The sequence below is a fragment of the Amblyomma mixtum genome, chromosome 6 (assembly GCF_055824585.1).
Source record: "Amblyomma mixtum isolate Tamu chromosome 6, ASM5582458v1, whole genome shotgun sequence".
Lineage (NCBI taxonomy): Eukaryota > Metazoa > Arthropoda > Arachnida > Ixodida > Ixodidae > Amblyomma > Amblyomma mixtum.
The window spans coordinates 28,118,291-28,132,357 of NC_143017.1; the positions used below are offsets into that span (position 1 = coordinate 28,118,291).

General features: G+C 45.8%; 2 protein-coding genes across 5 annotated transcripts in view; both read right to left on the reverse strand.

The window, feature by feature from the left end:
* The window catches only part of LOC149338480 (alpha-mannosidase 2C1-like), a 53,393-nt gene extending 49,872 nt beyond the window's left edge, over window positions 1–3,521 (reverse strand). Inside the window, exons 1-3 of the mRNA XM_089547710.1 lie at window positions 3,231–3,521; window positions 2,915–3,029; window positions 602–798 (exon numbers count right to left, since the gene is read on the reverse strand). Of these exons, the coding sequence (XP_089403836.1) occupies window positions 602–798; window positions 2,915–3,029; window positions 3,231–3,476 (558 nt within the window). The 5' untranslated portion in view covers window positions 3,477–3,521. The remainder of the gene's footprint in view (window positions 1–601; window positions 799–2,914; window positions 3,030–3,230) is intronic.
* Window positions 3,522–12,014: 8,493 nt separating this feature from the next.
* The window catches only part of LOC149338481 (alpha-1,3-mannosyl-glycoprotein 2-beta-N-acetylglucosaminyltransferase-like), a 79,369-nt gene continuing 77,316 nt past the window's right edge, over window positions 12,015–14,067 (reverse strand). For all 4 annotated transcript variants that reach the window (XM_089547714.1, XM_089547716.1, XM_089547713.1 and 1 more), the window contains exon 12: window positions 12,015–13,815. In XM_089547714.1, coding sequence (XP_089403840.1) covers window positions 13,702–13,815 — 114 coding nt within the window. In that variant the 3' untranslated portion in view covers window positions 12,015–13,701. The remainder of the gene's footprint in view (window positions 13,816–14,067) is intronic.

Sequence of the window (14,067 nt, forward strand, 5' to 3'; positions counted from 1 at the left end):
TACACAAAACACCACAAGCAAGAGATGTCGTTAGCTGTGTGCTATGTGCTGCTAAGAAAACAATGTTTGACCACAGACACAACTTACGAACCAGTATAGCAAACTCAGCTACTGCAAAGCGTCATCTAAAGCACAAAACAGTAATCGCAAGTTCTCTACAGACTACTGACAAATGGTCTGAGATGACTAATTCATGATGCTTTTTTCATACGAGCCTGCTGCTGTGACTGCCCAAGCAGTAGTTCCAAACAACAAGGCAAATGTACTTCCGATAAGAAGACACAAATTCTGAAGACGAAGAAGCAGGCAGAGACATAGGCAGAGCGCTCATGATAGGCTTGCGGTCAAAAAACTATATCACCGCCACCAGTCATCACATTTCGTTCTTCAGCTTACCGCTATACAGTAACAATGTCAACACATCGGCCTCGACTTCAGGAGCTACAAATGCCCTGCATAATGCATCCCAGTAAAGAAAAAGGCCATTTACAACTGGACAAAACACAATCTGAACTAAATACAAACCAACTGGAACCAATCAGAATCCAGCTGGTCTGCTCTGACTGGGATGGTAGCTAGGCCCACATAAATCATTGCTTACCTCTCTGTCGTAAACAGCAATGTCGGCTTTCTTCAGAGTGAACATTTTTTTGGGGTCAGGCGGACTAATCATGGTGGGACTTCCAGCACCAAAAAGGTGGTTGCATGCCATCTCAATGAAAAACTCGTGGTGAAGGCAGGAAACGCTGGCTGATGGCGTGATTGTGAAGGAAAGCCGTTCCTGGTGACTCACTCCACCTGAAAAGTCGACAAAGTTCCAACATGAGTCCTTCTCGTATCTCTCAGTGAGGCAAGTATGCAGCCTAGGCAGGGTATAGCTTTCCAAGACCCCGGGCTCTCTGTAGTCCACTTCAGTATTTCCTCACCTCTAGGCCATTTACTTCCTATGTTTAAATGAATGCTAATGAAAAACTGAAGTTGGCCTGCATTGATTATTGCATTCTAATCACAAAGATTCCACTTAGCGAAAAGTGAGCATTTATAAGATAAGAAAGGCAAAAAATTTCCGAGAATGTTTACTGCAATTGAATCAGTGTGAAAGTACAAATTTTTGCTACGTCAAAGATGACAATGACAAACAGTGATCATCGTGTGCTTTCCAGTCCTGACATCATGAGTTTGAATTAAGAGACGGGGAAATCTCTAAATCCAATTTTTTTAGCAATAAATTTCAGAAATAGGACGTTTATTTCACAGAAAATAATACTGAAGGTGCTGAATAATCATCTGGATCCTAAGCCGATACGTCTAGTAATGGATATATTGCATGCATTATCAGGTTATAGAACAATCCTTTCCACAAGCAATGCTGCGAACAACAGTATTTAGTCTTCTGTGTTACATTCGTTGCTTAAATAATAACGTTTCAATGAGAACACAAAGTTCAATAGGTGTTTTGGGTTACACAACATGTTGCTCCATATTTTCGCCCTGATAAATGACAATAAGTGCCGCACACGCATGTTATAAGCTAAGGTAAGTTAAGATTATTTTGTTGCGAATATGGATGAATATAGATAAGCAGTACATAGCGTCCACAGCAATCATTTGGTGGACTCAAATGGCAGTTTTGTAGTCACGGACAATGTTGAAAGGCATTATGTTCAATTCGTTGAAGAGTGGTTTAGATAAAGTAGTGTTGCTGTGAGCACACATGACATTATTATGATTGCCTTTTTCTGTGGCATGCTAACTTTTTTCAGGTATGATGTGAAGGTGAAACTCCCAAGTTCAATGCAATTTATAAAATGATTATGGATAACACTGAAGTATATCATGTGGAACGTGTGCTTGTTGAAATGTTTCCACACTTTAATTAGTGCACAGAAGCCAGAGGTCAACTTCTTACATACGAGTATATCATCTATGTGAGGTACCCAGTGAACTGTTTCATAAAATGTTATTCCCAAGTATTTGTAGCTTTCTATCCTTTCAATGAGTTTTCACCGAGATGCAGGTAGCATGTTACAGGCGTTGTTATTCGACGAGAGGAAAAAATTATAAACCTTGTTTTTTTTCACATTCAGTGCTAGTTTGTTAGTATCAAACCACGTCACCACTCTACGAAGGCTTTTATTTGCAAGTTCTTCGGTCTCTTCAGTAAACTAGTGCAATATTAGTAGAGCCGTGTCGTCTGCATACACGACTACTTTTCTGTGTTAAGGTTACTGGGAAACCTGTCAATAAATAAGGAAGAAGGTAGGGGGCCTAGTACTGACCCTTGCAGAACACTCATCTTTACTTCACCCACTGAACATCGTTTGTCGGAGATTGGCACAAACTGCATAACAACTACGAATAAACTTTGCGAGCTGGTCCTTGCAATTCTCAAGTCTCTGTAACAAATGTTGAGGTTAACAGAGTCACAATTAACTATTTCTGTTACTGAATGGACTACAGTGCCAGTAGAATGACCACTGTGGAAACCATGCCACTCTGGTATGCAACTTAGTAGAGTACTTGGGCTGGAAATTTCAATGTCATTACGGTTATCGTTTCTGCTGGTTGGAACTACCCTCCCAATCTTGAGTTTTTCTACGTAAACTCCCGATAAGAATACCCAAATAAATATTTTTTCTAAGGGGGTGCATAAATACATTCATTGCTGTCAGACAAATGCCAGAAAACTCCACTTACAATGACACTTACTCTTGCAGTGACAACATGGATGGAAGTGGTCGATGAACAATGAAAAACTGCTGGACACTTAAACTACCTCGGCACACACAAAACGGAGTCTGTTTGGCTGTGACGGTGTGACAGTATATGTGATGTTCATGCATGTACTGTAGCATACATTCATAACCCAGTCACGTGATATATTACTTTCTGAGTAATATAACATGAACACTACCTGACAACCCCTGCAAAGGCTTTCCATCTGTCGTGAAAATAAGTGCTTCACTTTCACAGTCCCATCGCAGGTGGACTTCCCTGCCACACCACTTGTTTGGGATGTCAATCACGACCTGTGAAGGGAAGGCGAAAAAAAAAACGGAGGGGGAACAAGAGAGAGAGAGTGAGGGAAGGTTTCTTTTTTACAGTCGCGTACTCTGTTCATGTCATAATTGGAATTTGATAACTGATAGCTTAAAACAACTAACACGCCGTCAGTAAGAAAACGCTGCAGCATGAATTGTTTTTAACGAGTAGCTGCAACACAAGATTACCTTAAACCAACAAGTCGTCCACGTAGGTCCGAACTGAGCACCAACGGACGTCTTGACATATTCAGACTGCTTGGATGCTTCATCGAACGACACGCGATCAGGTGTCGACCACACGACCAGGCTGGTTAAATCTTTCGATTCTGGGTAGATTTTCCCGTAGAGGTTAACATCGGTGAAATACAAAGGACTGACGAATTTCTCCACCCTCTCAAGTGTGGTTCTCTTGTTCTTGAAGAGAGAAGCCATGGCTCGTAAGTCACTTCTTTTGACTTTTGTTTCAACGAAACGACCTCCGGCTTCTCAGGGAACCATAGAAACACTATCGCTGGAAGCAAATGACACGGCTCCGAGCAGCACAAGCGCGACTCGAGTAGCAGTCGCCTGATCTGTGACGCGAAACCAAGACCGGCGCGCATGAAACAGGAAACACCGCGGCGCGCTGCACTGTGTTGCCCACGGGCGGCAAAAACCGCTACAGCGGCTACAGTAGCTACAGTGTACTACAGGGTGTTAGCAGTATTATTAGCTAGCACCTTAGCACCAGTGCCAAGAATATTTTAAAAACCAAATGCGCTTTAGCCACTCTAGCTATCAATTTTGCCCATTTCAACTCGGTGGTTTCGTGTTTCGCCATTGGTCGTTAAATAAATTATATTTTGCTAAAGTGTACTGTAAACACTGAAAACTATATTTACTTTCAGTTTGAGGATGACAGAACAATATTAGACTAAAATAAGTTTGCCTTTAATACTGGTATGTTATGTGTTTATTATTTATGACTGCACGCGGAGTACGCGGAGTGTCGTGTGGAGTAACTATGGCAACAGCGTCCTTCTTTTCTCCATGTGAAAGTACATCGAACCTGCGGGCCTGCGGACCGCCGCGGACAACCTGCCTTGGTTTATGTCAGAATCTTGGAGGAAGGAAAATCTCCATGGTCAGTGTTATAGCGGGACAATCTTTAGGGCCAAGCAACCCTGAGCTACCATGTGTCACGTGTTGGCGGCTTTCCCGCCAGTCTGTACCCTGCCACCAGCAATAAAGGACGTAACATATAATTGGCGACGAGGTAAAAATGGCAACTGCGCTGGGCACGATTGGGGAATTCGTTCCAACAGAGGCGACGTCTTGGCCCTTGTATTTGGAGCGCCTCGAATTTTTCTTTCAAGCAAACGACATCGACGGTAACGAGAAGAAGCGAGCAACGCTCTGCAGCGTTTGCGGCCCAGCAACGTATGCCATCGTTCGCTCCCTTTGTTCTCCGGATGCGCCGTCGGCCGTGGCCTACGATGAGATCGTCAGGCGTCTCTCAAACCACTTCTCGCCGCGACCGTCGGTGACAGTACAGCGTTTCAAGTTTGGCACACGTCAACAGCAGCCCGGTGAGTCAATTGCCGACTACATCGCAGAATTGCGACGTCTCTCGGAACACTGCGATTTCGGTGCGTCGCTCGATGACATGTTGCGCGACCGGCTAGTGTGCGGGGTGCGAAGCGAGACCCTTCAGCGTCGGTTGCTGGCGGAGCCGGAGCTTACGTTTGCTACAGCTCGGGAGAAAGCCATTGCAATGGAATCTGCGCAGCGACAGACCGAGCAAATTCGCGGCAGTGCCGCATCGTGTGAAGTTGGCAGCGTGAGCGGGCAGCGTTTCGACCCGTGTGTTGCGAAGGTCTCTGCGCCAGTGACAGCCAAGGAGGGTACCCATAAGCAGGCTGGTTCGCCTGGGAGCACAAGCGTATGTTTCCGCTGCAAGGGTGCGCATTCGCCAAGCAGTTGCCCATTCATGAATATGCAGTGCCACTTCTGCAAGCAACGAGGGCACATAGTGAGAGCATGCAGGAGGAAGGCGGCAGCTCGCGCTTCGGCTGAACCCAACTCTCAGAACAAAAAACGGGCCAGTGGAGGCCGTCACAAGAATGCTGCGTCGGACGTTTACGACGTGTTCGTGCTGTCTGGTGAAGAGCCAGCCGTGAGAGTGGAAGTGCGCGTCAACGGAAGTCCCCTAGAGATGGAGGTGGACTCTGGTGCAGTGTGTTCAGTCATCAACGACCGGACTATGCAGAAGCTGCGAATATCGAAAAGGGCGTTGCGCCCAAGTAATCTTCATCTCCGAGCTTACAATAACAAGGAACTACGAGTGTTGGGTGAACTGACCGTGAAGGTGGAATTCAAGGGGCAGGAACATCGCCTGCGATTGGTGGTGGTTAAGGGTGCTAGTATCGGACTTCTCGGTCGGGACTGGTTCAAGTCTTTGGGAATAAGTCTGAGTGGTGTTCACAGTGTGTACGAGCCGAGTCGAACTGGCAGTAGGGGAACAACAGCCTTGCTCAAGAAGTATTCTTCAGTCTTTGAGCCTGGACTTGGGACAAGTAAAGGGCCTCCTGTACGCATAGAGGTGAACCCGGCAGCTCCGCCGCGATTTCTGAAGCCACGACAAGTACCGTTTGCATTGAGACCGAAGGTGGACGAAGCACTGGACAAGTTGGTGAGCCAAGGCATTTTCCAGCCTGTGCGGCACTCGAAGTGGGCAACACCTGTCGTTCCAGTTGTCAAAAAAGATGGATCGATAAGGATCTGTGGGGACTACAAGAGCACAGTCAATCGTGTAGTGCAGTGGGAAACGTATCCCCTGCCGACACCGGAGCAGCTGTTTGCCAGGCTGGCAGGTTGCTCGAAGTTTTCAAGGCTAGACCTCGGACAGGCGTATCAACAGAAGACTGTTGATGAAGAAACAGCTGACTTGTTGACGGTTACAACACATCGGGGACTGTTCCGCGTAACCCGTCTTCAATTTGGCGTGGCAGTGGCAGTGGCTATCTTTCAGAGGTACATGGAAGAACTGTTGCATGGAATTGATGGTGTTCTTGTGTTCTTGGATGACATCTTGATCGGTGGAAAGGATGAGGTGCAGCACAATGCTCGTTTACAAGAAGTGCTCAAAAGAATTCATGAAGACGGTCTGCGACTAAAGTTTGACAAATGTCAATTTGGTGTTGAGGAAGTGTGTTACTTGGGATTCCGTGTGAACTCTGCAGGTGTGCAGCCGACAGAAGACAAGGTGCGTGCTATTCACAAGGCCCCAGAGCCGACATGCAAAAAGGAACTTCAAGCCTTTTTAGGAGCTCTGAACTTTTACAACAAGTTTCTTAAAGGAGCAGCTCATGCCTTGGAGCCACTGTACCGGCTGTTGGACAAGGGTCGCGAGTGGCGTTGGATGGAAGCTGAGGCGGAAGCATTTCGCCAGGCGAAAGATCTGTTGCAGTCATCACATGTTCTGGTGCACTATGATGTCAACAAACCCCTAGTGCTGGCCTGTGACGCATCCCCGTACGGACTGGGTGCTGTGTTGAGTCATGTGTGCGAAGATGGCAGCGAGAGACCGGTTGCATATGCGTCGAGAACTATGAGTGCGGCAGAACGGAATTATGCCCAGACAGACCGAGAAGCGCTCGCCATCGGCTTTGGCATAAAGAAGTATCATCAGTTTCTATATGGGAGACATTTCAAAATTGTGACAGACCACAAACCTCTCTTAGGACTGTTGCACCATGCCAAGCCCATTCCCCAGGTGCTATCACCACGGATGCTGCGTTGGACCCTCATGTTATCGGCTTATGACTATGAAATTGAGTATCGACCAGCGGAGAAGCTTTCCAATGCTGATGCATTCAGTCGTTTACCACTGAGAGCCAGTAGGGCAGAGGAAGAGGAGCAGCGTCTTGGGGAAGTAGGGATGCTGGAAATGGCGCCGGAAGTAGCATGGAACTCTAGGAAGGTGGCAAGATTCACGTCAAGGGATAAGCTGTTGGCTAGAGTCTGCAATTGGGTGCAGCATGGGTGGCCAGAGGGTAAGCTGCCAGAAGAGTTTGCAGCGTTTGTGAGCCGCAAGCATGAACTGTCGGTGTACCAAGGTTGTTTGCTGTGGGGCAGTCGTGTGGTCATTCCAGAGCCAGCTCGACCGTATGTCATGGACATTCTTCACACAGCTCATCCAGGAATTGTCAAGATGAAGGGGCTTGCCAGAGGAGCCGTGTGGTGGCCAGGAATCGACAGAGATGTTGAGCAGAAGGTGAGAGACTGTGCACGTTGTCAGGAATCCAGGTCTGCGCCAGCAGCTGCAAAGATTCACCCTTGGAAATTCACCAAGCGTCCTTGGACAAGACTACACATCGATTTTGCTGGGCCCTTCCAAGGCAAAGTTTTCCTCATTGTGGTGGACTCTCACTCAAAGTGGTTGGAAGTGTGCCGGATGAATTCCATATCGACAGCTACAGTTTGTGCGAAGCTTCGTTTCCTTTTTGCTACCCATGGCATTCCAGAAACTGTTGTTTCTGATAATGGCACTGCCTTTTGTTCGGAGGAGTTCAGAGACTTCATGTGCCGGAATCAAATCCGACATGTGACCGTTGCCCCATATCACCCTTCTTCGAATGGTCAAGCAGAACGCATGGTGCGCGAAACCAAGGGAGTACTCAAGCGAATGGTTGGAGGCGATATCGACACACGTCTGGCTAGGTTTTTAATGACCCAGCATATCCTGCCTCATGCTACAACAGGCAAGAGCCCGGCCGAATTGCTAATGGGCAGGAAACTTTCAACTGTGTTAGAGCGTCTGCATCCTGACCTGCAGTCCAGTGTGCAGCAGAAACAAGAGCAGGTGATGCAGCGCCGTAGCCAGGCAGTGCGACTGTTTGATGTGGGGGATCGAGTGTTTGTGCGCAACTATCTCTATGGGCCCAAGTGGTTGCCGGGCATTGTGGATGCTGTCACAGGACCAGTGTCGTACTTGGTCGTCACCAAGGACGGTCGTCGATGGAGACGTCATGTTGACCAACTCAGAAGTCGTTCTGCCAGCTACGCATTGGACAGTTTCGCTTCTGGGATGTGTGAAGAGGAGGAACCGCTGGTTGCTTCCCCGGCAGGGTGTTCCGGGCTTGGCATTCCTTCAAGCCTAGAGGACCCTGGAAGACGGGACCAAGGAGAAAGACTGGAGGAGGCTGCAGCGCCCAGTACCGAATCTGCTTCCTGTGGTGAGGACCGTGAAGCGAGTGCTTCCCTTCAAGTCCAGCGACCACAGCGCCAACGCAGCCGCCCTGCGTATCTGAAGGACTTCGTGACGTAGGGGGGAGGAGTGTTATAGCGGGACAATCTTTAGGGCCAAGCAACCCTGAGCTACCATGTGTCACGTGTTGGCGGCTTTCCCGCCAGTCTGTACCCTGCCACCAGCAATAAAGGACGTAACAGTCAGAATGGTCAAAATCTTTGGACTTGCAAGTCCTTCCTCGAACGTGGCGTTGTTGTAAGAAACCTAGGATGTTGGCAAACCGCACGTTTTCTTGAGGCTGACTGAGGCCTATGGTATCGCTGTCGCAGTTAACAATCGCTGTTTCAATTCATAAAAGAACAATAAGCGAGATCGGGCGAGCCAGCTAGTCGAGAACAGTGCTCAAAAGGTGTGGCTTCATAAGGCTTACGCGTGAAAACCGCTGTGTATGTTGTGCGTGTCTTCATGTAGGCCGCCTAGCTAACATGGTCCGCCGAAAGCTCTTCGCTGTTGTTGTTGTTGTTGTTGTAGCCTTAGACAACTGCCTTTTCTCTTGTTGTCTTTTTCCTCGTCCGGATGGTCCTCGTGAACCCGGCCGCGGCGGCCGCGTTTCGGTGGAGGCGAAACCCAAAAGGCGCCTGAGTGCTGTGCGACGTCAGTGGATGATAAAGATCGTGGTCGAAACCTCGAAACTACTCGGGAGCTCTCCACGGCACCTCTTTCTCTCTTCCTTCTTTCACGCCCACTTTCCTCCCTTCCCTCACGGTTGCTTCCACCGCGTTACGATGGAGGAAGAGTTGCAAAAGGCGCCCTGTCAGTCAACGTTTTTAGATCCCTGTTGCTGTCAGTGCATGTTAAAGATTCCCAAGTGGTCGAAATTATTCCGGAGCCCTCCACTATGGCACCTCTCACTCCCACCTTAAAGGGAATTCCTTTCCCTCACGGTTGCTTCGGCCGCGTTACGATGGAGGTGCACGTTAAAGGTGCACTGAAGAAGAATCTGAAATCGTCTTTTACCGCGGGAACTCCATCTACACTCTCCAAGCATTCTTAGAAAGTTCGAATTATTGTCCTGTGTGGCCGATTACCCTATCAAATAATGGAAGTGATTGGGCGAGTTGGTTTTCTATTCTGACAGTGAAAGCGCTCAAAAAGACAAGGGTGACAGAAAAGGAGCTAGAGACTTCACTTGAAAGACTCTATCTTTTTATCATGCGAGCTTTTTCCGGGTGTTGCAAAAGCATTTGACATGGTATGCCATGCTCTATTTCTAGATAAGCTCTACAATTTAGGTTTTTTCGCTCCTTTCCTTAGGCTGTTGCATAATTTCCTTGCAGATCATTCCCAGCTTGTTTCCATTTCAAACATTTGCAGCTCCCATGTTTTTCTCAAGGCTGATATGTACCACAAGGCTCCATCTAGTCTCCCTTGCTTTTTAATGTATACATTAAGGACATGCGTAATGTGTCACCCACTTGTGAGCTATTTCAATATACAGGTGATACTGCACTTGTAGCTACGAACATGAGTTTTTCTAATGCATTCTCAATGCTTCAGAATGACGTCTGAAAATTAATGGAATGATCTGAAATGAATTTGATTGATGTCAGTCATTCTAAAGCGAGGTTTGTTTGTTTCCATAGCCCCCTCTGTCTCACTTTATTTGCGCACATCTAGATGTATCAATTGTTCATGCCCTCCAATAAATTTTTCAGATTCGGTAATGTATTCAGGCATGTGGTTTGATTCCAATCTTCTTTTTTCTATTCACTAATCCTACATACAGCGTGTTTCACCTAAGACTTTACACAATTTTTAAAATAGGCTTTTTGAGTTAGAGGAGCGCATTTTTCAGCATAACATTGTCAGCGGTGTAGTACATCTGAATACAGCCAAGATGTGCTTCAATAGTTAACTTTTTAACTATTATCATTACGGTCCTTAATTACTAAGAGGCGTGTAGCCCACCGTCAAGTATATCCATATCAGCTTTTAGAATTTTGAAAACGCGGTTACGCTCAGCGGCACAACAAAGTTTGGCTATTTTGACGAGTTACATGCACTGCAGAGGTTGCTTTGCCTGCAAACTTCTCGAAAGTGCATTTGCTTTGGTGCAGTAGCCAAAATTTGTTGTGCCACAGTTCCGAGGGTAACCGCGTTTTCGAAATTTCAAAAACTGATATGGATATTACTTACAGTGGGCTACACACCTCTCAATAATTAAGGACCCTAACTATAATAGTCAAATAGTTAACTATTGAATATTAGTTAACTAGCCTGCTAGTTAGCACATCTTGGCTGTATTCAGATGTACTACCCCGCTGACAATGGCATGCGAAAAAAGCACTCTTCTTACTGAAAAAGCTATTTTTAAAAATTATGTAACCTTGTATATGCCAAACTTCATAAGGCTGTCAGTTTATTGTATTAAATCAAACTGTTTTTACCTTAAACTGTTGGTTCATTCTTTAGCCTGCAGTGTACTAGGTTCATTGTTCAGGTATCTGGAATCAATGTATAAATAGACTCTTAAACATATGCTAAAAAGTGTTACTTAAGACATACAAACTTCACAAGATGTGAACCCTGTACAGATGCTAAGACTGTCCAATTCTGGATCACTTTTTGTTCATACAAAAGTATTTTCAGTTCCTTACACACATACCAGATTTTGCAAATATACTTTAATGCTGTTCCCTTGGAAATTAATTCCTATGAGTCTATATGCAACATTAAATGAACAAATATATATATATATATATATATATATATATATATATATATATATATATATATGGGCTGCATACTTTCTTTTCTGTGTCATTATGAAACATGTTCTTGGTTTCTACCTGTTTTGTGCTTTGTATTTTATAGCTCAAAGTTAGCTGTGTTTCAATGTGACTTTTTTTCTCTAAAAGAGCCAATTTTTGGGGATGAGTCTTGTTGAGTGTCAAGCTTCGCTTGACACTCAACACTTCGCTTGACAAGCCACATAGGCAAACCTGATTTCAAGAATTGTATGCTTGTGAATAAAATTAATGGAAATTGCATTGTGCACATCTATCTGCTAAGTTGAGAGTTTTTTTTTCCTCTTTGATGACGATGTGCAGAAAGTCTTAAACACATTGCTACAGTTTCGCTGAGCTTGCTGATAAGTGTCCCCATGCTGCGAAGAAAGAATGGTGTACAACCGGTATCAAGACCCCACGCGATACCAGATGTGATGTGGTCTTTTCATTTTTGCTATTTAGCCTGCTGCTACACAATTCATTTTCAATGAAAGCATTTCTTTTCCTACAGCGAGAATCCGAATTAATGCTTCCCACCTTTTCCTTCGTTGCCTCAAGTAAGCAGTCACTCAAGACTGATTTTATATTTTCTTTGCAAGTGCTTTTCCAAGCAAAACCAGACTTGTTGGCACCTCCAAGAATGATGCAGCCTCTCACCCTACACAATACAAATATTTTAATGCCATGCCATAAACCAAAGGCCAAATCATAAGGTCCAAATCCATGCGGCTGTTTGTTTTGGAACCGGCTCACTCACGCTGGCTGATGTCACGCGGTGACGTGGCTAATAATCTCGAGCAGTGGCACACCAAGAAGTGAGCCGGTTCCAAACCGAACAGTCTCGTGGATTTGACACCAGCAGCATCAACTTCTACAACTGCTCGCTGAAGGCAGGGATGACAGCAGGCAAGGCCCTTTTCATTCCATTACCAAGAACACAACGCGCAGAACTTGATGTGCAGTTATAAATATTTATTTGCTAACAGTCTTGCTTTCATATATATATATTACAGGCAGCAACAATGCATCATGCAGCTGCAGCAGGGCACGGTTTATCCAGTTACAGAAAATGCAGTCCCTGTCGACGCGCTGCAACATCACGGAAAAATTGGTACGCCAAAAGCTCTCAAGTCTGCATGCAGCGGAAAATAAAGGAAACAAGAGGGCATGCACACTGGATTTCTCAACCTGCACAACATCCAGCTGCTGCTGCTGTTTGCCGCAAACACGCTTTTTATGCAGCAACATTCTTCACCAGTCTTCAAATTATTCCAATCTAGTCGAATAAATTAAAAAAAAAAGATGACAGCTGTACAGGGCTTAAAACGTCAGTCACTGCAGTGTGTGTGCACAGGAGTTCATTTTGACGCAGTATGTATATATACATGAAATATATACAACCACAAAAGACCGACCGACATAACAAATTGGGGGGACGTTTGTAGCGGTGAACAGGGTGAGCCTTGCAGTCCACTCCGAATATAGATCATAAAGTTTAAAACGACAAAACGCTGGCAGCAGAGAGGACACAAGTACCCTGAGCCAATGTCCTCTAATTGATTTGGGCCTGCGATCAGTCTGCGGGCACGGAAACTAAGCAAAAAAAAGCAAGAGAGAGGTCACTGAAGTCTTTAGGGTAAAGTAGAAAAACCACACAGCAAAAAAAAAAAAAAAATGATATACAGAAGACCATTATACAGTGCCGCTGATGTAAGAGCCACCACCAGAAGCAAAAAATGCACATTCCCTATCTCGTTTTCACCGTCAGTTTCGTAATATACACGAAAATGGAGAATCTCCGAACCTCCACCCCCACATCACACAGCTGCCACCTGGCCTGACAGCAGCCACAATAGAAAGAACGCACGGCAAAGACGATGACGACGATGTTCACTTCGGACAACAGACCGGGCTGGAGAAGTGTTCATGCCACGCGCACCCAGCATCACTTCCTGTATGCATCCATATACAATAGTTATTTATATAGTACTTCTGTACGCTCGAGAAAATCACAGTTTGGTTTACTTGTTTCAGTCCTGCCCTGCATGACATGACTATTCTTCTTCTTCCAGGAGAGGAGAACGGAATGGAGCTGGGAGCATGTGCTGGAAGAGATGGGCAACACACACTCACACATGCACACCAAACATAAAAAAAAAACATTCATTGCACAGGGGTGGCTGTTGAGCGAAGCCTTGAAAACAGCAAGAATTCTGAGCAGTCAGACGCTAAAAGAAGGTTGGGAGGGCATCTAGGAGGTAAAGCACAAAACTTGCAAGCACGGGACACAGCCACTCGTCTCTTGTAACTCGTGTCATAACCTAGACATAGCACTTTCATGCAAGAACAAGAAACACAGAAAAAAACAAAAAAAGAGAACAGGAATGGGATGAGGCTCTAAGCTGAGAGATGTGGAACAAATCCCACAACGTATCTGGGCTGATTTCGAACGTGCGGAGGAGCAACAGCAGGAGAAGACGATGATGCAGTCAGATGATGTCGAGGAGTGTTGCACGCAATGTTGAGATGTCGTGGAGAAGAGGTACTGAAGGAAGAATGGCATGACTGCAGCTTTTTCTTTTTTCTTCTTCTTGCTGTACACCACCACAAAAAGGGCATGGCAGAGTTGAGCGTGATGCTAAGACCAGGACTTGTTGTAGCCTTTCCAGTCGGCTGGGGGGGCCACGTACACCCGGCGGCCCTTGTAGAGGACAGACACCACCCCTCGGTAGCCGGTCCGTGGTACGCCAGACTGCACGACAACAAAACGAGTTCGTGACAAATACAGTCAAGCCCACTTATAACAATATTCAAGTGCCATGGAAATACCATTGTTATAACCAATAATTGTTATAACAGGGTTGTGCCGAAAAAAAGAAAAGATGACAAACTTGAGAGAATTTATTGACAGGAAGGACCTGGGGGGATTTGATTGTTCTGCCTGTAAAAGCTCGTTAATTCGAACTTCAGGAAACCGGAACAATGTTCACTGATGACAAAAGCA